This window comes from Amphiprion ocellaris, chromosome 15, assembly GCF_022539595.1.
Source record: "Amphiprion ocellaris isolate individual 3 ecotype Okinawa chromosome 15, ASM2253959v1, whole genome shotgun sequence".
Taxonomy (NCBI): Eukaryota; Metazoa; Chordata; class Actinopteri; family Pomacentridae; genus Amphiprion; species Amphiprion ocellaris.
Genome location: NC_072780.1, coordinates 28,402,444 through 28,425,491, shown reverse-complemented (window position 1 = coordinate 28,425,491; position 23,048 = coordinate 28,402,444). Strand labels below are relative to the sequence as shown.

Genomic DNA, 23,048 nt, shown 5'->3' with positions numbered 1-23,048 from the left:
CATCAGCTGTGGTCATGTGTGTATTATTTTGAATGGTGTGACTGGAGTCTCGGCTGTTCACGCTGTCTGACTTGACTCTCGCGAGAAGAGCTGGAGGGGAGAAAAAAAGGAAAAAATAACGAAGAAAAAAAAGGCTCATCTGAGGGGTTTGAGGGGCGGATTTGGACAAAGTTTCCCAACTGTCCCGACCCAAGGAAGCTCCGGGGGGGTTGACGGGGAGTCCACTTCACCGGTAATTAACACAGGAGTTATTAGTCGGTTGTTAATTAACTGTTATTTTCAGTGTGTCTGAGAGCACCGTCGTCCCGACCGCCGGAAGTCTGCATGAAGCTGCGTCTCCTACAGAGGCAACGGCGTCGACGTTTTTTTTTCTGTCTTCGTTTTTTTTTTTTTTTTTTTTTTATTCGAGACTTTTTTTCTCTTTTTTTTATTTTCTCTCAGCGAGATGAGCAGGGAGTGAGGAATGGAGGCGTAGGGAGCAAGGATGTTTGTGTTTACCAAGCGGCAAGCTAGTTAAGCATATGAATATACAGGCCTCCTTGTAGCTAGAGCAAGCCAGCGAACAAAAGGAGAAAATTAATGGAGGCAAGTTAGCTAGCTCCCCTTGTCTTGTTGCGTTAACAAGCTAACGTTAGCCATGTTTGTGTATAACTCAGATATCTCATTAAGCTCTCGACTGCCGGTCATGTGCAATGTAACACATGCTGAGTGCATTGCAAAAGGTTCCCAGCTTTTAACGATGTCTGACAAATTCGTATTTGCAGGATTTCATCAATCACTGCTAACGTTAGCCTGTGGCTAGCAGTGCCACAGTTTTGGAGCCAGCTTGTGCCCCCCTCGTCAAAAATGGCTCTCAGAGCACTGAAACATTGACTTTGTAGTACACTAGTAACAGCCCCTTGTGTCTGATGCCGAGTTGCGGAATAGCTACAACCTGTGGGAAATTAATTAATTTGCCTCAGAAGCTTTTCCCATAATTTATTTATAGGCTGTGCAACTGCAGAGGGTAGAGGAGGCTCATGAAAAACGACGCAAAAACATGCCCCGAGTTATCTATTGCATGAAATATTTCGTTACCTCAGTTATTTGAGTTTGCTAAGTTGACGTTTGTTTTTCATAGGCCTCCCATACAACTCTAAAGGGCTTAACAGATACCACTTTAATTTATTGCCAGTTTATTGCCAGTTCAGCTTTACTAACATGTAATTACATGCATGCTTTTCTTCAGTTGTGAGCAGTTTGAGTATGCATTCAGAAAGCTAAACCTCGAAAGATATTTTGCTATTGAGGTATAACAGTAGCAATATATATTTTTAAAAATAATTTGCAGATGCATGCCAACAGAACAATGAAACTATGAGACTTCCTTCTTTGTGCTACAGAAAACATGTCGCTTATGTGTCAGAGAGAGATGATTGAGAAATGAAAGCTGCAGTGATTACTATATAGACATTTGTCTTTAAATAATGTTTTCAGTAAACCATGTGTACTTGTATGGAAACTTGGATGTTATGTTTGACATATAGTGTACCTGCATTGGATTTTGTTTTAAAGAACTAAACTCACTGATATGTTGCTAATAAGGGAGCCAATCAAAAAGTTTGTAGTTTGCTAATGGCAACACATACTGTGTAAGAGACAAGTGCATGGGCTGTGTTAGAAAACATTATGAAAATCCTCAAAGACTGATGATGTTTTCTCAGCTCTTGCCTGTTCTGTTCTCCTGTAGATTTTTTAATATTCATTCCTTCTGGGATTGAACATCTTTGCTTGATTCCTTTCACATCCTCTTCTCTGTAAATCTGATCAATTATTTGACAATAATCCCAACAGCATAAGCCCAAAATAGTTTCCCTACAACCACACCCATTCCACACTTTTGGAATGAGGTAAAAGTAGCTGGATGTTGCAGACCAAATTTAGCGGGATCAGAATTTAAATATTTCACACTGATCCAGAGACTTGACATTATTCAGTGTGTCAGCCAGTGGAGGAGAGGATACAAGGAAAGGAAACAAACTAAGATGACTGAAATGCAGCCATTCATGGTCTAGTTTTACCTGACAGTAAGAACAAAAAAGAGGAGGAGGACAGGTGTTTTCTAAGTGTGTTGCTTTTTAATTACAGAAATAATGGACGATTCCCATTTCAACTCATCATACTTTTGGTCTCCCGTCCCCACTGTACAAGGACAGGTAGAGACAACCTTATTGTTGGAATTGTCTTTAAATACACATGGAAGCGTGGTATGTGCTATGGCAAAAGATACCCAGAAGCGACTCTCACTTTGACTGTTTATCAAAATATTTTAAAGATTACATAATACCAGACAGTGATTTGACCCTGAAAATGTTGTTAATAACACAAAACCAAATGATGTTCTCTTAATTGGTGAAGTTGACTTAACCACATATAGAAGTTATTTGAATATGATTTGATGGGTTCATATGATCACTCCTGTCCCTCTCCTCTCTCATCTCTTCATCTCTTGTTCCTTTTTTTCATTTACTTTTTGCATCTCACCATGCCTTCGTTCTCTCTTCTCTCCCATTATCTTCTTCTCTTCCTTCCTTCTGTCCCTACACTAATCTAACCCATCACTGACTTACACCTACTGTTCTTCCCTTATTGTTTTGACACCTCCTTCCTGCCTCTTTGTCCTCTTCTTTCGTCCTTTATGTTTCATGACCCATATGTTGTATTTATTGCCTTTCCCATCTTCCTGACTGCCTCCTGTCTTCTCACATTTTGCTGTTTCTTCAACTTCTTCCAATCTGTCTCACCTTCCCTCCTTATACACCTGTCTCACTTGCTCCATTGTTTATCATTATACGGTAATTTTCCTCACCTCGCTTCTCTTGCTTCTCCTCCACCTTCTTCCTCATCTTCACAAGCCCAATTCCTTATGCATTTCCTCCTTCACCTTCCTTCTCTGTTTTCACTTTGTCTGATCCTGCATCGCTTCACTGTCCCACCTTTACCCCGCCACCTCCTTGAAACACTTTATCCTCACCACCCCACACTTCTCTCCACTTTACTACTTCACCCTTCCATCTTTCCTTCCTCCACTTGACTCTGTCTAGATTGAGAACGCCATGTTCCTGAACAAGGCTAAGGAGCAGCTAGGTCCAGAGAAGGCCAATGCGCCCCCTTTTCCTCACTCCTCTGCATCTTCCACCTCCTCTCCCCACTACCCCACGGCTTTGCTCGCCATCCCTGGCTCAGTGGATGCAGGGGCTGGGGTGCGGGTGGTCCCCAAGCAGGAAGGAGGTGGTGGTACTGCAGGAGGCGGCGGTGGCGGCGGCGGCGGCAGCAGTGGTGCACCTTTGAGTGCAGTCGGGGGGCATCTACACCAGTCGCACACTTCCCAGAACGTCACCGTCGTGCCTGTTCCCTCCACGGGTATCATGACTGCAGGTGAGTGTGCAGTTATGTCCCTTCTCCTGTCTGAGTCATGACATCCCTCACTCAATTTACCATTCCTCTTGTGTCTTACTGTATTTGTGATTATCACTTTAGGAAGGGTGCAAGGGAGTGAGGAACACTATAAATATTCATCTGCAGCTGCTACTCATCTTGATCTCAACAGTTTTGTCTGTCTCCATAAAAGTCTCTTTGTATGTAGTGTCAGTTTTGACAGTTTTTTGAAGCACTTTTAATGACAAGATCAAAAATAATTTGCAAAAATTTCAGCATTATGAGCAGTCCATCATGTTAGTGTTGTAGCTTAGACCTTTATGCGAAGTATTACCATAGCTTTAAATACCGGCATTGTTAGAAATGAAGCTTATGCTGACACTGCTTCACGTTTTAGTTACTCTTAGTTGGAATGAGAGCTTAACATGCCAAAATCTGGACAGCCAGGTCACAGTTTTTCTTTTCCCCTTAGCTGGGTTAGTGATCACCACCCCACAAGGCACACTGGTCCCCACTGCCTCCACGCAGTCATTTGTAGCTGGACCCCCTACTGCCACCACCATGATAGTGTCCGCAGTGCACCCCTCAAATGCAGGTAATGCGCAGGTGCAGTTCACCATCACTTCAGTCATTTCATCATGTTAATGCAAACTCCAGCATGTTGAATAATGATATAAGTATCATCAGGGCAATTTTTACCTTTCATTTTTTAGGGGAATGTTTTTGCTTTTCGGGCAATTTATTGCAACAGTTCACACTGTAAAACTCACAACTAAAAACTGTTCACTGCAAGCACTGCTGATCAATCAGAATCTCTTGTTGATAAAAAATAATACGTCATTAGTTGGATGTCATTTTTAAAGAAGTTTTCTCCACATTTTGACATTTTCTAACATTTCTTCAGCTGATGTTAGTCCACAGTAAATAGATGCCACACACACACCTCATTTGATTTTCACTAAACATTCCTTTTTCCTATCCAAAATGTATTTATTCTTGCATCTTTTGAGTTGTTACATCCATACACATGCAAACATACACGCAACTGTGTATCTCATATATAAGGTTTGGTGTTGCTGCTGTCCAAAACAGCACACACCTGCACAACAGTTCGTGCTTATATTATGTGGAGGCTAGGTCTGTCTCAAACTCTTAGAAATGCTGTCTCTGTCTTCACTCAACACTCCACAACTCCCTCTCCCTCTTTTCTTTTCCTTTTTACTTTTCTCCTGTTTACAGATAAAAAGGATGACATTGCTGTTCCTCCTGCAGTTGTGATGCCAACGCCATCGAAGCGAGGCAGAAAGAGCAAACAGATGATGGGCAGAGTGAGTGGAGTGGGTGGGGTTCTACCTCCAGGAAGTGATGCATTAATCTTGGCTCACCTTGCTGCTGGTGGACAGGTAAGCGCTTCTTTTATTGTTATTTTTCCTTGCTTGTTGAGTGTTTAGACTGTTTTAGCTGGAACTGGTGTCAGTTACCACAACTTTGGCTTTTTAAATTTGTTGTTCTTGTTTCACAGCACCACACTGCTGACCCATATGATCTGTCAAATGATGAGGATGATCATACCAACAAGGATGGCCCCAAATCCTACAGGTAGTAGAAAGGTGTTTAGATTAGAGAAAAGCAAAATAGTTTCATCTATCAATTCACACTGTCTGTTTGTAATCCAATTTAATAAGGTTTTCTTCTCTCTCTTTATCTCACCCCTTACTTGCCAAGGTGTCGGATGTGCGCCGTAACGTTCTTCAGCAAGTCAGACATGCAGATCCACGCCAAGTCCCACACTGAGGCCAAGCCCCACAAGTGTCCCCACTGCTCCAAATCGTTTGCCAACTCCAGCTACCTGTCCCAGCACATCCGCATCCACAGCGGGGCCAAGCCCTACACCTGCACCTACTGCCAGAAAACATTCAGGCAGCTCAGTCACCTACAGCAGCACACACGGTACTGGGCTGACTGGTTTGTGAGGTCCTGAGTGTGTGTGCGCGCTTGCTTCTGCTTGTGATTTCTGTTGTTGAAGCATGTGTATGTCGGCCTCTGTGTGATGATGAAGAAAGGGAGGAATGGGGCAGTGAGCTGGGAATTTGCTCAGGTCTTTTGGGAGAGTGTTGACAGTGTAAAGCTCTTTTTGCACAGTTGAAGCACCACCTTTGAAGGTGCAACACTTGTACCAAACTTAAATTATCTCAAGTTTGTTGTTTTTATCTGTTAAGATTAATTTATTTCCAACAACTAGTCATCAGGAGAGCAAGCCAGTTTCATTACTAAGTTTAACAGTTGTTTTGATCACTTACATGCTAAAATCCTCTCAGAAAACCAACAGCCTAAGTGGATGTGTGCTCCAGTGTTTGGTAAAGAAGGCATTTACCAGCTACTACCAAAATATACGCTTACACCTTTGTCTTCCTATAAAATTTTCAAGCAAGACTTTACTTTCAGTGGAGCCAACTATTATACTAAAACATCACCTTTTTAGTTTAAATTCATATCAAGCAAAAATATAGAATTTTGCCTCAGATCACTGACTGTTTGCAAATGACAACAGTGATTATCAGATAGTGAAAATGTTTTCAGCTGGAAAGTCAGTCTCATAATAAAATACCACAAGACTAACAACACTTTGCATACAGTTAGTTTATGATAACTTACCGTCTTAAAATAATACACCCTCCGTATTGGCTTTCCTATTTTTAATTGTAATGAGTTCTTCTGCATGTTTTACACACCATTTCCAAAAGAGATAAAGCCACTAATCTGACAATGAGAATGATTTCACTTTATTACATTTAACTATGTGTGTTGATGTAAGTGATGAAAGCACATTTTTTTTCCATTTATGTTGTCATGATTCAGGTAAATGTTTTAATTTTATGTTGTCATTCACCTTCTTCATATTTTCATTTCCCTTATTGCCATGCACTGGGTTTTCTTTGTGGGTTACAGGCCATTAATTTTAAAGAGGAAGATGCGCTCCACTGGTCTGCCACTCGTCTTGAATTTACATTTCAGTTTGACTGCAGCAGAGTCAGATATTCATAGACACACTCACACCCACTCAAAGCAGGGCACACCAAAAGGAGAGAGAAAGACTGAGAGAGAGAGAGAAAGAGAAAAGCGTGACTGTGCTTGCTGTATGTTTTGTTCTGTGTTTTCACAACTCAGACACAGCACAAAGAGCACACTGTCAAACTTAATGATCTATGATCAACACGATTGATTGTAGATCCTCTCAACATAAACGCATGATTTGGTCTTCAGTTCATCATGAAGTTTGGTCATGCTGTAGCTGAAAAATCTCTCGCTGTTTCTCTCTCTGTTTCTCTCTCTCCATCCCCTCAACCCTCCAATCCTGGTTTCCCGTGTTAGAAACCACACTGAGGCCAAGCCCCACAAGTGTCCCCACTGCTCCAAGTCGTTTGCCAACTCCAGCTACCTGTCCCAGCACATCCGCATCCACACCGGGGCCAAGCCCTACACCTGCTCCTACTGCCAGAAAACATTCAGGCAGCTCAGTCACCTACAGCAGCACACACGGTACTGGTCGGGGCTGGGCTGGGTGGGTTCTGAATGACCAGCTGTGGTTTTTATATGTGCATGTATGGGAGCAGGTATGTGGAGGACTATGTTGTTGTGATTGCTTGCTTATTTTAGAGTTTCAGTGTGTTTAAAGCATCTGTCAGTTTTGAGAAGCATACTCTTAAGTCAGAGCATCTTTTCTGATCATTCAAGTTAGAGTTACCAAACTAAGACTTCTTACAGAATGGCTTTAAACCTTCAAATCTAGTTTATGGTGTTTCTTCCTTTTGATGATTTAATACCTGAGGTTGGTTATTACTGCTATTACTTGACCAGTTCCAAAGCTATAGCTTAGTGTTTCAACACACAATGGTCTGAAGGCTCATTGAAGTGTTCCTAAAACCTTTTAAGGAAACAAGTGCTTCCTAAAAGGTCCTACAATCTGAATCATTGCACACAGTAGTTCATAAAACCATGTACCAAAATGAACTGCTTCTTGTGGAAGTGAAAGAAGAAGTGGAAGAAGCTAAATTTTGAGAAAGCAAGGAGTTGAGCTAAAACTCTTAATGCTGTTAAATGCAACTAATTTCTTTACTTTTACTCATGGATTGTGGTAGCACACTTAGCCTTATTAACACTGCTGTATGTAGACTATGTTGGTTTAGATAACTGACATGCATAGGACTATGTCATGCCCCTCTCCCTATATGTAGAACATACCAAGTAGTCATAATACCCATCACTCATTTTCATCCATGTGCAAAATGTAGAGTAATTTATGGAGTGTAATTAACTAAAGGTGTCTGATTTTTCAGCATTCACACCGGTGACCGACCGTACAAATGTAACCATCCTGGTTGTGAAAAAGCTTTCACACAGTTATCTAACCTACAGGTAAATGAATTCACAGATTTATTCCTTGCTACTGACCTAACAGTTTTTTCATGAGTACGACTCAGAATTTTTGGTGAAATTCCTAAAGCAAGAATCCAGACTTTGTATATTTTACTTCACGTGTAAACTAAGAAAAAAGATAGTAAAGATCTTTTTTTCCCCTATCCTTACATATATCTCTTTTTCCCCAAAGTCTCACCGTCGGCAGCACAACAAAGATAAGCCGTACAAGTGCCACAACTGTAACCGTGGTTACACAGATGCTGCCAGCCTGGAGGTGCACCTGTCCACACACACCGTCAAACATGCCAAGCTGTTCTCCTGTGGCCTCTGTAACCGATCCTATACCTCGGTAGGCTCTCAGACTTGTCAATCATCAGATATAAAATGGACAGATTCAAGTTTTATTATGACAGAGAGAATGCATCAGGAAAAAGTTGGCAGTAATTATATTGCTGGAAAATGTTTGTAACTGTAGTTTGTAAATGACTTATTGTATGTATTATTGTCTGTGGTAGTGTTTAACTCATCAATAAATATGATTTATTCATTCTGACAAGCATTGTATTTATATCTATGGCTAGCATGTTTTGATGTACAGAGTATCTAAAATCTCAGGTCTGATTATAGACTTGTCATGTATTCTCAACTAATAGTCTTAAGTTGGAAGTTATGCCATTGACCTTGGTCAAAGTTAGCCAAAGACAATGCTTGCCATAAATAGTGTCCAACAATTTTATTATTTTATCCCAAAAGATGATTTCCCTTCTGCACTGTATGCTGCTGCAAAATTTGAAAAGATATATTTAGTAATTTGATACTGAGAGTACGTTTTGCGTTAGTGGAATTCCACAAAGTCCTGATGATTAGAATAGGAAAACATTTTGGCATTTTTCTAATTAATTCCACAAAATCTTTCTTATTGGCTAAATTTTTATAAGTCAGGTAACACTCATGAAACTGCTTCTCTCTCCCCATTTTTAGGAGACATATCTAATGAAACACATGAGGAAGCACAACCCCGACCCATTAACAGTAGCAGCAACAGTAGCTGCTCAGCAGGCCCAGGGCCTCACACCAGGCGGAGGAGGTGGCAGGGGCCGAGGCCGTGGTCGAGGCAGAGGAGGTGCAGGCAGAGCAAGCCAGCTCCAAAGCCAGACTAACCCTAACAACACCAACCAGAACCCTAACCCCGGACCTCCAGGCAGCTACCAACAACCCACAGAACCTGTGGTTCCATGCCCGTTTGACCTGCACCAGTACAAGACAGTGGCGGCCAGCGAGATTCAGTACAAACCAGTCACTGTGGCAGACCTGCCAGTGACCCACAAAGACCTCTGCCTAACCGTCTCAACGTCAGCCATACAGGTGGAGCACATGAACTCATAGGCTGCGTCTTCCCGCTCTACTAATTGTGTCTGCAGTGTAAAAAGGTCCATTGAACAAGTAATTTAAATGTATTCAGAATTATAGTCTTCTTAAAACATGAAAAAATGACTAATAGGGTGGAAAAATGTCCACCCTATTAGGCAGATGAAATTATTTTGGTTAATTGACACATCACTGAGTTTCAAAGTGTAAAGACACTAATGGAATCAGTTTAGATTCACTTTTTTATAGCTTGAGTGATATTATTTTTGAAAGGGTTCATCGGGTAATGCAATACAATCAAATGGAGAAGTCCAATTTAATTTGCCCAGTTAAGAAGCTTTAAAGCTGAGTACAATATTGAATTACTTGTTAGAACACAGATATTTGACTCCTGAGTCCACTTGCTGTGTATCTCTCCGCAGAAATGCTGGCCGAGGACATTGATATGCGTATGTAGTTTTTTCTTCAGACTAGAGCCACATTCTTCCATTTTATGAAGACTTTCCAAAATCTAATCTGTCAAAAAGTTTTGGCTTTAATATCATTATGAATAGGTTGGTGATTAAATCCAAAGGCAAATTTCAAATAAGCATCTTTGGTCTAAGTTCAGTACTAGTTAGCTCTGAGTCACATACTGATCCTAAACCAGCAGTCCTGCTCTGAGGGATCGTCAGAGGATGAAGCTGTAAAATATCTGTAAAATGAAGAAAAACTACACTATTCTCTGCACAATTACGGTCCATAGGATAGTGTCGTTTTTGATGGCATTCAGATCACATTAATCTGAACATTCTCCACTATTTAGTTCAAGCCAAACCAAGGGAGAGAAAGAAGACAAGGAGTCGTTGATGAAAACTAGAGATTCATAATCACATCTGAAACAGCAGTGCAGCGGTATTGCTGTGAAGACTGAGGAATGACTAAGAAAATATCTTTCAATGGCAACTGAATGGTACTATCATGGTGCCATGGACAGCAAAGAATGGATCAGAAGGGCTGAATTGGAGCCTGAGAAAATGATGCTGTGTAATGGGGAATAAGGCTAACTTCTAATGTTCATTTCACAAATCATGGTGTCCTTATTTACACCCACCTCCCCTCAGAGGAGCAAGGAGTTGAGGAGCCATTTCTTTGTCAGAGCCCAAAGTGTTAAACAAAAGAGACCAAGTGGTTCAGGAATGTACTCAGTGTGAGGAATCTGCAGCAGAGCGAGATGGAAACAGGAGAGAGAAAAGGGGCCGGAGGGTTGGGGGGGTCATACAGAAAGCACTTGATGAAGCTTGTACTTCACGCCTATGTTTGTCATTGTTTGTCTTTTTTTTTATATATCATGTATGTATTTTTCTACCAACAGAGAAAACGTGTGAACAAAAGAGAGATAGCAAAGTGAGTGCATGAATGTGATGGGATCAGAGAGGAAAGTCCGAACAGAGCGTCTTGTCCCATTTTTGTAACTATTCGAAGAAAAAACAGCTAACTATCCTCCAGTGAGTAAAGGCAACCCAGCCTGTCATTGTCAGGTTGGTTGATGGGGAAATAATGATTGTGTGATAAAAACGGCTGACAGGTACTGTTATCAATCTTTTTTTAAAAGAACTTTTCATACATATTATTACTACTTTCATTATAACTGTATTGCAAATGTTATCCACATTATTACCGATCTGAGGCATTATGGTATTGCAGTATGCTGTACATAAAATAGATAGAAAAGACTTTTTCATCTGTAAAAGGGAAGTACGTCTTGTGTAAAGCATATATGAAAACTAAAGGAACTCAAATTATCAAGTACCAAACCATTGGTTGTGTCCCAGGTCACCTTGAGTGCTGAGGGTTTGGAACTGCCATTGCTGCAAATGAATGGTGAATTCCAGGACTAACATGTTTAGAAGTTGACCTAATCATTGGGTAAATCATGGGGATTTTTTTTCTTTCCATAATGTATAACTACACTACGTTTTTTGTTTTTGTTTTTTGAGCACACTCACTATTCACACATGGTGATTGATTCTATTTATGGTGCAACTGTAAATGAGTGTGCTGTTGTTTGTTGAAGTAACTTGCAAGGACTTTTATTAGACCTTTTAAAAGTCCACCGAGACTGAACTTAATGTAACTGCACCCCAGCACAGGTGTTTTATAGTTAAATTATTGGGCAGGACTGGGAGATTATTCCCTGCACATCTGGAAAATGCAACGACACCATTGTCATTCTGGTTTGACAAAGTTGGGTTTAATTTGTAGGAGTCACTGATAGTGAGCGCTATTGTGCTGTGTAAAAGTGACTTACTGTGATTTTAACGAGCTTTTAACATTGTTCGCCCCTGGCACTTCCACACATGATCTGACAATATACCTTAATGATAAATTCTACTAAACGAAGCTGTGATGTAGGTGACCTGGGACACTGCACAAGCCGTCTACCCAATCAAAATGTTCAAACAGCCTGAACAAGAGGCTGATTGTCTTCATGTATACTCCTCCTTGTATTTCATTGTGTCTTTTTATGAAAAATAACCCATTCTCAATATTCTTGTTAATGTTATTACCGATGCTCCTGATAATACAGTTATTAACTGCCCTCTTATGCTACACTCTTGCATACTGTATGCACAGTTACACCTCTTGCTCATCTGAACAGACTGTTTCTTCCCTTATGGAGAATAAAGTTCAAAAACTGTTTATGATGAAATAACTTTGCTGTTTGATTTATTATTAAAGATGTATAATTATTAGATTTTTGTGACTGACTGGATAAAATGTGAGGTTCAAGGTATGTCTGATTCTGACTGAACTGCAAAAATGTCTGGTAGAATTGACACATGAGTACTTTTCTTTGACATTGTCTAATTAGCAAAAATGAAAGCATTTCATTGACAATTTGATTTGTAATTTTAGGATTCTGTGTGGTTTCTGTTTCTTTGCGAGAAACACAGAGCATTTGCCCTGATGTGGTTTGGAAATAAATTAGTGTGTCAGGGTGTATTGACTGCAATCGCTCCCACAATGACAGTTACTGTTTGGACAACCAATGACCAGGTTTGTCCAGCAGAAACATTCGCTTCTGCAAGTCCTTTAAGCAACAGAAAATACAGAAAATGTATTTTTTTGTTGCTTAAAAATTATTACATATTATAAATATACATATGTGTGTGTATATATGTATATATACATATATATAGAGAGAGAGAGACATAGATGTATAGATACATAAACTGATGCAGTCATCACAGTTTAAGTCACTGCAGGAGTCATAATGTATTACTGATCACAAATTTTGTCATTAATTCTAAAAGAAAATGTGGCTGATTAAAAGCAAATAACCACAGAATTCTACTGGGTTTGGTTGAATAATTTACTTATGTTTTGTTCCAGTTAAGCAATGATTAAAGTGCTAGATGCAGACAATGTAAAACAATGCTAGCACATTCAGTGAAACAATGAGTCAGACAAATATTAATTAAAATTACTACATATTATAAAAAGATGCGTTTTTTAAAATAGAATTTAAAAAAAAGAATTCAATGAAATACTTATTTAAAAAATGAGCGAGTCATGTTTCAATAGTGACGTAACCACAAACACAAAACATGATTCGTTTGATCAACTCTTCAAGTTGCCTTTAGCGCGGTATACTGTGAACACAGCATGTATCCCGCCCAAGCGGAGCACGCCGGAAAGTAAAATAACCACACATAAATGAGGAGGCGGGGTTTACACTCTCAGCCAATCACAGCAGCACCCCCGAAGTGCCCACCAAAACAGTTCAATTTCAAATTCAAACGGCCGGAGACGGTGGACTGGAGAGGGTTGTTTAAGGGACACGTAGTTTGTTTTTAAGGTAAGTCTCTCCATATATTGCAACTAATCCTGTATTCCATCTCAAATTTTACATGGTAGACAAAAACTCCGTTAAAACCGTCGTTCGTGTAGTTTAACGTTGCAGTTTGCCATCACGTTTAAGCTAACGGCAATTCCCTTCCGTGATAACGTGAACGTTAGATCGTGTTAGCTGCTTTTATATGATTAACTGTTATCCAGTCATAGCTATCCGAAGTTTAAAACTTTCCTGTTGCCTCCCCTTATTATAGCGCTAGATCTGGTTAACGTACGTTTTAATAGACGGTGTCGAATGTGTATTTAGCCGCTGTTGGTTGTATCAACATGTTTAAGTGCGAGTTACCCGAATCCTGGTTGTGTTGAACCTCATCTATTATGAACCTTTACGCCCAGACAGTAATTTCAAAAACAGAGTTGCACTAAGTTATATGGGACTTGCAGAAATATCCCAGTCAAGGGATCTGTTTGTTATTGTTTTTTTGTTTTTGTTTTTTACAATGAGTTGAAGTGAGAGATTATGTTTTCATCTGAGATTTTTGCTTGATGGCTTTATACCCACCCATTCAGTGTAGGTGACAATGTTCCAGTCCTTATTTGTGCCTCTAATGCATTGATTACTACTACAGTCGAGTCGTATATATAAGCTCAATATATAGCTTTAGTTTTAAACAGAAGAACTAAAAGGATCTTCGAAAAAAACTTGGCTAAACTTAAGTTTCCGATGTTGGCACAGTTTCATAATCAAAACAAATGTGGTGCTCATGAATGACATGAACCTCAGCTTGGCATGATTGTGTATTATATGGACCTAAATTATGAGTAATATGCGAGCAGATGGATTTGTCTGGGATATATGTAATTTCTGGCTACTTTAATTGTGAATGGAACGTCAGATACAGATTAAAAAATAAATCTTTCTCTGTCATGCTGTGGACATAATATGTTTAGTTTAGATGGTTTGAACAGTCAGGAGATTGTGCTAAAGAATCTTCTTGGTTTCATAAACATTGCTTGGTATTCTTTTTCAGAGGAACAGATTATCTCTGTAACTGTAATTTGATTTTAATGTACTATAGACCCAAACAAGTCCTGGTCATAATCAATCAGTGTGATGAAGATGTTTCAATGCTCGCCGTTTTTTCTGAATTGTTTGTTTTGACTACATTTTCCCTCTTAATCCTCAGCAGAGCATGTCACGTTTGCCAGTTATGTCAAGCAAAAGGGTCCTCACAAGCAGCAGCAGCAGCTCAGAGAATGCCCAAGACTTTGCACCCGCTCAGGTTTGTATTATTAATGATCTACATATTACATATCACCTTCTCTGCTACCATACATTGTTTCTATCAGTTTTATTGTGGTCCTGTACCTCAAGCTACTGTAGAAGTAGCATTATAAAGTAATCATTTTTTCTTGTGGCGGTGAAGCAGAGAGTTAATCCATGCTCTGTTAACTGTAGGACTGTGACAGTTACACAAACATGTACAGAGAATGTAATGTAGGTTTTTGATGTGTGCTCTACAGTATAATTTTTAGTCTGATATTGTCAGATATTCTTGTTGTGGTGTCAGTATTTCAAAAGGCAGAAATTCAACAGCGCCCATATATTAGATTTGTTATAAAACTGAAATCATTGCTCTCGCTTTATGTGTTTGCAGAAGAAAAGCCGGAAGGACTCAGACCCAGTTAAACCGCAGGCAGCAGCCACAGTAATCGGGACCAAGAGGCCTCCTGTTGGCTCAACCAGGCCAATCCTTTGTAAGTAATTTGCTAATATGAGCATGCTCAGCTTATAATTGTGCAAGGTAGGCATGTTTATGGCATTTACATACTTGCAACATTTCAGAGTCCACCAGGACTAAAAGACTTTGAGGCACGGCTTTGGGGATAAATAGTTGTAAACTACAATCAAGCATATTTTCAGCTTTTGTATTGTTTGTTTGCTTATTTGTGTTATTCATAGTTCCTCTGCTCTATTATCCCGTCTTTTTTTATTTTTTGAACTAAACATTTAAGTCTCTGTTTCACTCTGTCCCACAGCTAAGCCAGTCAGAGGTGGAGGCGCTGCCACTGTGGCTGTGGGTCCTTCCAGAGGTAAGATGAGCCATCTGCTGGGTGATGGTTAGAATGATGTAATGTATTATTTCTTTTAGTGTCAGGATTCCAGACCTTATGTTCATACATTCACACTGTGCTGTGATTCTATTACAGTTAAAATGTGTAAAATATATTAATAAAACAGTGTTTCTCAAGTTCTGTAGTTTATCAAGTGGTAACAAATTTAGAAATGTCTTGGGTCCATCTGAGCAAGGTGTATTTCCAAGGCAATAGATCTTGTTGTTAAATAAACATGGCAGATTTTTAGTATGCATTTTTTCTTAAGCACTTTTTTATTTCATCAGGTGTCCTAAAATCGTCTGTAGCTTCCACTGCAGCAAAAGGAGGCAATATGAAACAACCTGTTGCAACCACAGGCACAAAAGCAGGTGAGAAATCTTTCTTGTTCAGTAAAACTGAAGCAACTTCATTAAGTTCAGCTATTGTTGGTTTTATTATTCCAACTTGTGTTTTTACTACCATGGTATGTCAGGATGTCTTCTTTGAAAATGGTGCATGTGGAAACGTTCAGGTAATGACCTGAAAGGAAAAGTGAGCAACACTCTGATGTTCTTGTATACAGGTGGTACTGGTGCCCCCCGACGGCATGCGTGGGACCTGAAGGGAAAAGTCAGTGACATGGAGGATAAGATCCGTAACTACCAGACCAGGGTCAAATCTGTCAACCAAGAAAATGAGGTTCTGAAAGGCACAATGGCCCAAAGCCAAGGCAAAGTGGTTGAAATGGAGCGAGAGCTTGTGAGGCAGAGGAGCCAGATCAGGTGCAAGAACCACCGCTCTTGGAAAATTTATTAAATTTAACATTTTATTGTCATTTTAATGTTGTGTTACTGTTTGCTTGCAGTTCCTTCAATGTCCTTTCTTTTCTGTGATTTTAGTGACTATGAGAACGAGCTTCAGGTATTGTCAGGAGTCCGGGATGAGTTGGAGAAAGTGTCTACTGATAAGAACTGTCTTCAGAAGGAGCTCTCCAATTTAGAGGCAAAGTACAAAGTGATGGAGACTCTTCGAGACAGCCAAGAGACAGAGCTGCAGACTCTGAAGGTAAAAGTTCTGCTGCTGAACAGCTGCTGATGCTGAGTGTTTTTGTTTTGTGGTGTCAAGATATACCTATACTGTATATATTGATATGATTATTTATTTCAACAAATAACTGCGGTTTAACAATCAATAAACAACCTGCTTTAGGTCTAATTTCCAATCAGAATTTGATTGGAATATAGTCTATTTTAAAACAGAAAATGCGGTTTCAGAGAAGACAGAATATTTAGCTGTGCTTCTTGTCTTTTCACTCCAGATGAAGCTGTCAGTGCAGGAGTCAACACTGGCTCGTCTGCAGGCAACTCTCAGAGACACAGAGGAGGAGGTCCGCTGTCTCAAAGACACTGTGGCCCAGCAGAAGGACGAGCTTCATGCTGGAGAGATGGAACGCAGACGGCTCCACAACAGCATCCAGGAACTTAAGGCAAGTTACCATGGGATGGAACCGCATTAATGCAGCCTGGTGACAGCACCCTAAAGGCCTTTCAGCTGCCCATGGGCTGGGATAAAAGTTACTGTTCCTCTGTTTCTATGCTAATCCCACTGGGGGGAAAACATTTTTTTTTTTTATTGTATTTCTCTGTCGGTTTTGCCACAACTAAACAAATGCTGTTTTATTTTTCTCTGACTTCTCTTTGATTAATGAGACCAATTTTTCTGTCTCTTTTTTAATGCAGGGCAATATAAGGGTGTTTTGCAGAGTGCGCCCACTGGTGGGTGGTGGCCTCAGTAAACACATCCAGTTCACACCCAGTGACAACAAGACAGTAACACTGGCCAAAACGGAGGAGGTGAGAATCCTGTCAGCGTACCACAAAGACATTTCTGTAATTAAATAAACCACAGGCCATAGTATTAAGTGTCTGTCAGGTGTAACTATAGTAAAAGACTTGGATGTCAAAATCACATCAGCAAACATGTCTATCTCCATGTCAGTAACCTGCCGTCACAAAGACATGTAATGGAAATAACAAACAAACTGCTTTGAATGGTGCAAGCAAATCACAAATGACTAAATGAATTCTGCATTTTCCTGCCTTTCAGTCTCACACAGGTAAAACTGCAGAAACTCAGAAGAATTATAACTTCAGTTTTGACCGTGTGTTTGGCCCCCAAGCTTCACAACAGGAGGTAAATGATATACACATGTATCACAGTATATCAAAGAATCCTCAAATTATCATGAATAGAAATGTTTCTGTGTGGATGCATGTATTTTGTAGCTGTTTCCTGCCAGAGAAGAACATTTATGGTGATTTTGTCTCTTTGCTTTCAGGTTTTTGAAGAGATCTCACTGCTGGTGCAGTCTGCACTGGACGGCTACAACGTCTGCTGCTTTGCCTATGGCCAAACAGGAAGTGGAAAAACCTACACTATGGAGGGAGATGAGTTTGATGAGACCAGAGGCGTCATTCCCAGAGCTGTGCAGCAAATCTTCAAAGCAGCAGAGAAACTGGGAGCTCAAGGCTGGGAGGTTAGTTTTTGGATTTTCATATATATTTCTATGATTTATTTATTATTATTATATATATATATATATATATATATAATATATATATATATATATATATATATATATATATATATATATATATATATATATATATATATATATATATATATATATATATATATATATATATATATATATATATATATATATATTCATATTTTACTGTATAAAATATAATTTAACAGCTAAAGCTAGTTTCATGTTGAAATTGTATTCATATTCATCATTTGTTAATTCTTCGGTTGCTGATTACACATTGTGGGTTGTTTTTATCGAGTCAACTCTTTCATTGACTGTAGACTCCTGCTGTTATAATAGTTCAGTTGCTTTGATTATCAGGAGTTTTTATTTAGAAAATTTTTTTTCAAAAATCGTGGAAGCTTGAATAATGATGCTGCACATTTTTATATATGAGATGATGGCAGTAGTCAATCAATCAAATCAGTCAAATTCCTTTATTGTCATTGGACATATGTACAATGAAATTTTGAGTGCATCTCCTTCGTGGGATAAAATGATAACAGATAAAGATAAAATATATAAATAAGAAATATATACTATAAATAAATATTGGTCAAACCCAGCCAACACTGCACTGCCCATGCTAAATGTACAGGTTCAAGAGTTATTGCACTGGTTCAGCTGCTTTATTTACAACTAAAATGTTACAGAAATTGCTTTTCTATTTCTGACATATTGTGTGAATACTCATTCACTGACTCATTCACAAGATATCAGTGTTAATACTTCTAAATCAAAGACAAAGAAATATGGCATTACACTGAAAATTTTATGTAAAAATGCACCACCGGAGTTGCAGCCTACACGAGTATAGAGTAGTTAAGTTTCACACTATTAATTTATACTCACTGTGTGTATTTGGTGGCTGTGGGACACACTGAGGTTTCTCTTTGTGGAGGAGATTTTCCGTGTATTATTATTATTATTATTTAATAGTGTTTCATTTTCTGTTTTATTTCAGTTCACCTTCACAGCAAGCTTTGTTGAAATTTACAATGAGACCCTGCGAGACCTTCTGTACACCGGCAAGGCCAGCAAGAGACCGGAGCACGAGATCCGAAAGTCGTCCAACAATGAGATTACAATCACCAACCTCACGTACGAAAAGGTCTCCTGTGAGGATCAGGTACGGCGCAGCTAGATCACATCTGTTTTTGAAGTGGTGAACAAGTACATGAGTATGATTGGCTGTCAGTTAACTGGACATTTGTTGCTTGAAAGTAGAAATCTTTATGATCCCCTCCTCTTGCCAGGTTCTCGGCCTGATTGCCTTGGCCAATCAGAATCGCTCCACAGCTCAGACAGCCCAGAATGACCGCTCCTCTCGCTCCCACTCAGTCTTCCAGCTGGATATTGAGGGAGTGAATGCTGGCAGGGATGTCAAATGCAAGTGTGAGTACATTCCTAGTGTTCATGCTAGTATTGGAAATGTGGTTTTGCTTTTGTATCTAGAATCACAAAGCTCTGTAGTTAGTTGGCCTTTAGTTCTGTAAATAATGAGGAGAAAACAATACTCTAATTACTCAATGTTAATAGTCTTGTGCCTCCTACCACAACTTTGAGAATTGTCTTATTCTGTTGGTTCTTTTTGTAGTTGTTTGCTGTGAGCTCTTTTGTTAGTCTGATTTAAGAACACAAGTTTAATTGTGTTAAAGCAGAATATTGTTGATTAAAAGGCAGTTTTTGTTTGTTTTTATGCGTAAAGCCACTCTTTGCCTGGTGGACCTGGCTGGCAGTGAGCGGATGGTGAAGAGTCAGTCCCAGGGTGAGCGCTTCAAAGAGATGACCGCCATCAACGGCTCCCTGTCCAACCTGGGGATCGTCATCGCTGCACTGGCCAACAAGGTCTGTAAGCTGCACCCCCAGGAGCCTCAGACACTAACAGAGCTTTATTCACTCACTGATGCTCTTTAGTTTACAGCATTCCTTTTGTTGGTCACCTAAACTGGCTTTGTTTGTGTTCTAGGAGAGCTACGTTCCATACAGGAACTCCAAGCTCACCTACCTTCTGCAGGGCTGCTTGGGAGGAAACAGCAAAACGTGAGTTCTTTGTTATTTTTTCTTAAGGAGGCCAGTGGTCTTCTCCAGCATAAACTCACTTCAATTCAGTTCAGAGCAGAAAAGCACCCATTTCAATCATTTGCACACAACATTCTTATGCTAGTTTATTTTAACTGTGAAAATGTTACTTCTTAAATCAGGGTAGACAGATTAAGACTCATTCAGTTAGTGTTTTCTTCTAGGCAGATGGTTCATGTCGATTGTGTTTCTGCTGTTTTTATCTCTGCAGACTGATGTTTGTGAACATCGCCCCAGAGACGGACAGCTTTGGAGAAAGCCTCAACTCACTGAGGTTTGCCAGCAAGGTCAGTGGCCTGTACAGCTGTTAGATTTGCTGCCGTGATGAGACAGCTGGTGTACGATGACACGAGTACATGAATCACAGAGTGTGATTGTAATTGCAGTTGCAGCAAACCTCAGCATTCAACATTAAATTGGCTTTTTCTGGTAACCTATAATGCAATTTCCCTCACATTGTTTGATTTAATGACTGGAAAAGTCTTAGATCAAGGAAGCCCCCTTGATCTAAGGCTGCCTGTAGGAGCCATATTTCATCTTGTTCTTGTTTTGTAATTGCCCACCCAGGACCCCAGGGGGCTGTATTTCTTTTACCTGGGGCTGACGGCCCGGGGTCAAGTGAGAGTATTTAGTTGATTGTATGATTTGGTTCAGGTTTTGTGGATGGAAACAGGGAGAGGCAGACAGTTTTAGACTGTGCTCGACTTTCTTTGCGTTTTATTATTTTGTTTATGACCAAGTTTAAGTTACAGGTGAAGAGCGATAATAAAGAACTGTGATTATTACGAGTCTTATGAAGAATCTGTTTATTTTGAGCTGAGTGCACATCAAAACTCTCATATAGCCACCATCAACAACTAGTAGTGCTAAGTACAGGACATAGCCACTACACTGCCAATTCTTGAGGATTTTAAAAAATATGTTTATGAATTTCTTTTTAAAAATGTCCCATCTTTCATGGTTAAGTTGTTTTTCTGCAAGAATTTCAGTGGAATCTGTTGACAAACCTGCTGGCTAACAAACATCTAAACATATTATCTTTGCAGTGGAGGTGATAAAAGTTGAATCCTGTTGAGAGAAAAATAATTTTTACACACACATTTAGCACCTCCCTGATGTGTAACAGTGCAAAAGGTTGTGATTGTGTGACTTTGGGATTTTTTGAAGTAACGTTTTGCATTTCTCCCTTTTACAGGTGAACGACTGTGTAATTGGAACTGCAAGTGCAAACAGGAAGTAGATCGATGTTCCTGATCAGCTCCACTTTGTTTTCATATTTTTACCATCATGGTCACACAATGAAGGGTTCAGTGTCACCATGTCATGCTTCTGTCGAACACATTGTGTGGTTTGAAGCACACACTGTGCCAGTCAGTAAGAACCAAAAAGTCTTGTATATACTCAGGGCCTTCATTACTAATCTCTAATACAGGCTTTTAAAATTCTTCACATCTGTGTAAATCAAGGGGATGTGGAATATTCATAGTTTCAATCAGAACTATTTTTAAACTTTTATGTATTTCCCCAAGGCTTCAGGACTAAAGAGGTAATTCTCTAGTTGAGACATTTAATATCCATGTCATGTCATATTTTAATTAAAGGATCCATAAAAGTCATTTATTTGTGTGAAATATGTTTAGCTTGCAGAGACTGCAAATACATGTAGTGTGATTCCTAATACAGTGTTTTGTTTTTCTTGGTTGTTGGTAATAAGTGGTTTTTTTAAAAGCTTTTTTGTATGTATTTTCTGGCCCACCACACTGTAATAAAGACATTTAGTCGATATGCTACTTTATTTTTTCTGTCACCTTGTGTTTATGTCAGACTCTTGCTAGTCTTCCCATGAAGGTAAAGCACACAACAAATTGTGTTCATAATTTGGTGAATGTTTTCCTACCTTCACTGCATTGTTTTATATTGATGCAAGCATTTTATTTCTACATTAGCTATTGCAGACATGCCATGAACTTTCTGGACCTACAGATATATGAACACCTCTATTTTTAGAAACACAACTGACTGAAATACAATAATAGATTTGATGTATTTTTCCCCCATAGCTCATTAAATAAATTCCTCATTGACAAATCCATATGTGATTATGATCTGGATTTTAAAACTCAGATTTCGGACATGCAGCACACTCAGGTTCACAACAGAACTCTGTCACATGAGAGGAGGAAACTGCTGAGTCCTAAACCAAAACAAGAGCAAATCCAAAAACTTCACTTTGTCACACACAACAGAAAAGAAGTATCTTCCTTCACCAAACATCTATGGGTCAGTCCTTGTAATTTAAGGTAGTGGTTTTTGCTCCACCATCTCAGATTTTGTTCAGTTTCCTTATTTGTTCTTTACAACTTAAAACTAAGTTATGTAAAAATATTTTGTGTGAATTTCAAGAATTCCATATGTATCAACACTTGTATTTTCAATTATTAAAGTTATTAACCTTGATGTCGAGGGAGAAATCAAATCAGGCGACAGACAAAGAGACACATTGGATCTATGCTCTTCAGGCTGCCAGTTAGCCTGGTCTTTATAGTCACTACCTGGGTTGCAAATATGAGTCATTATCTATTTTAATATTCCTAAAAGTTTTATTTTCCCCCCAAAGGATCCTGAAGTGTGTCGACTTGGTTTCCTCAATAAAGAAATCATATATTGATATTGTCCTGGGCCAGTAAAATCAGAGCATAATAACCTTTATATAACCACAACTCCAATTTTTTCCTTTTAGTGCAAAAAAGTACTTTCTGAAAATTTTAATATTTAATGAATGATCTTTTTACAAAACATTATGAACAACCTGAAATTTCTTAAGAAAAATAAGTTTAATTTCAGCAATATTGTGCCTCAGTTGATCGTTTACACATTTAAACTTACAGATGACAGAGTGTCTACAAAGGCACAAAACATTTAGTCGCATGTATCTGGAATTGAATGATATAGTATTTGAATTCATGATCAAAATGACAACATTCAGACAAAAAAAGATAAAAAAACAACAAAATCCAGACAAAATCTGACAAAAATGAGACACAGAATGACAAAAGAACAATGAGCAATCTAGTATTTTACTTTATGATCAAAACAACTCGCTGTGATGTAGAAATTCTTTTAAATTTACAGTTGTACAGATTTACAATTTTCAGTCAGTGTCTTCTCTGTAATTTTTATACTTTATAAAGTCGTCCTGGGGGCCGGATCGGACCCTCTGGGGGCCAGTTTTGGT

At 39.1% G+C, this 23,048-nt stretch overlaps 2 protein-coding genes across 6 annotated transcripts; both read left to right on the top strand.

Annotated features, from left to right (window-relative positions):
- Positions 1-96: 96 nt before the first annotated feature.
- Positions 97-11,899, top strand: znf384a (zinc finger protein 384 a). 4 transcript variants are annotated; one of them, XM_035941889.2, is made up of 11 exons: positions 97-232; positions 2,128-2,195; positions 3,084-3,417; positions 3,890-4,012; positions 4,690-4,820; positions 4,940-5,016; positions 5,143-5,367; positions 6,790-6,957; positions 7,755-7,833; positions 8,027-8,185; positions 8,818-11,899. In XM_035941889.2, the coding sequence occupies exons 2-11, from the start codon at positions 2,133-2,135 to the stop codon at positions 9,220-9,222; spliced, it is 1,764 nt and encodes a 587-aa protein (XP_035797782.2). In that variant the 5' UTR covers positions 97-232; positions 2,128-2,132; the 3' UTR covers positions 9,223-11,899. The 4 variants fall into 4 exon arrangements, with proteins under 4 accessions (XP_035797782.2, XP_023151809.2, XP_035797786.2 ...); XM_023296041.3 differs by having other exon boundaries at positions 4,657-4,820; XM_035941888.2 differs by lacking the exon at positions 97-232 and adding an exon at positions 324-585 and having other exon boundaries at positions 4,657-4,820.
- A 1,042-nt stretch (positions 11,900-12,941) lies between these two features.
- Positions 12,942-21,608, top strand: kifc1 (kinesin family member C1). 2 transcript variants are annotated; one of them, XM_023296037.3, is made up of 17 exons: positions 12,942-13,045; positions 14,229-14,324; positions 14,700-14,799; positions 15,082-15,135; positions 15,444-15,527; positions 15,722-15,920; positions 16,038-16,203; positions 16,457-16,624; positions 16,878-16,991; positions 17,245-17,331; positions 17,477-17,674; positions 18,696-18,860; positions 18,988-19,126; positions 19,440-19,579; positions 19,701-19,774; positions 20,025-20,100; positions 21,009-21,608. In XM_023296037.3, the coding sequence occupies exons 2-17, from the start codon at positions 14,235-14,237 to the stop codon at positions 21,051-21,053; spliced, it is 1,899 nt and encodes a 632-aa protein (XP_023151805.2). In that variant the 5' UTR covers positions 12,942-13,045; positions 14,229-14,234; the 3' UTR covers positions 21,054-21,608. The 2 variants fall into 2 exon arrangements, with proteins under 2 accessions (XP_023151805.2, XP_023151806.2); XM_023296038.3 differs by having other exon boundaries at positions 12,976-13,045; positions 14,232-14,324.
- Positions 21,609-23,048: the final 1,440 nt, after the last annotated feature.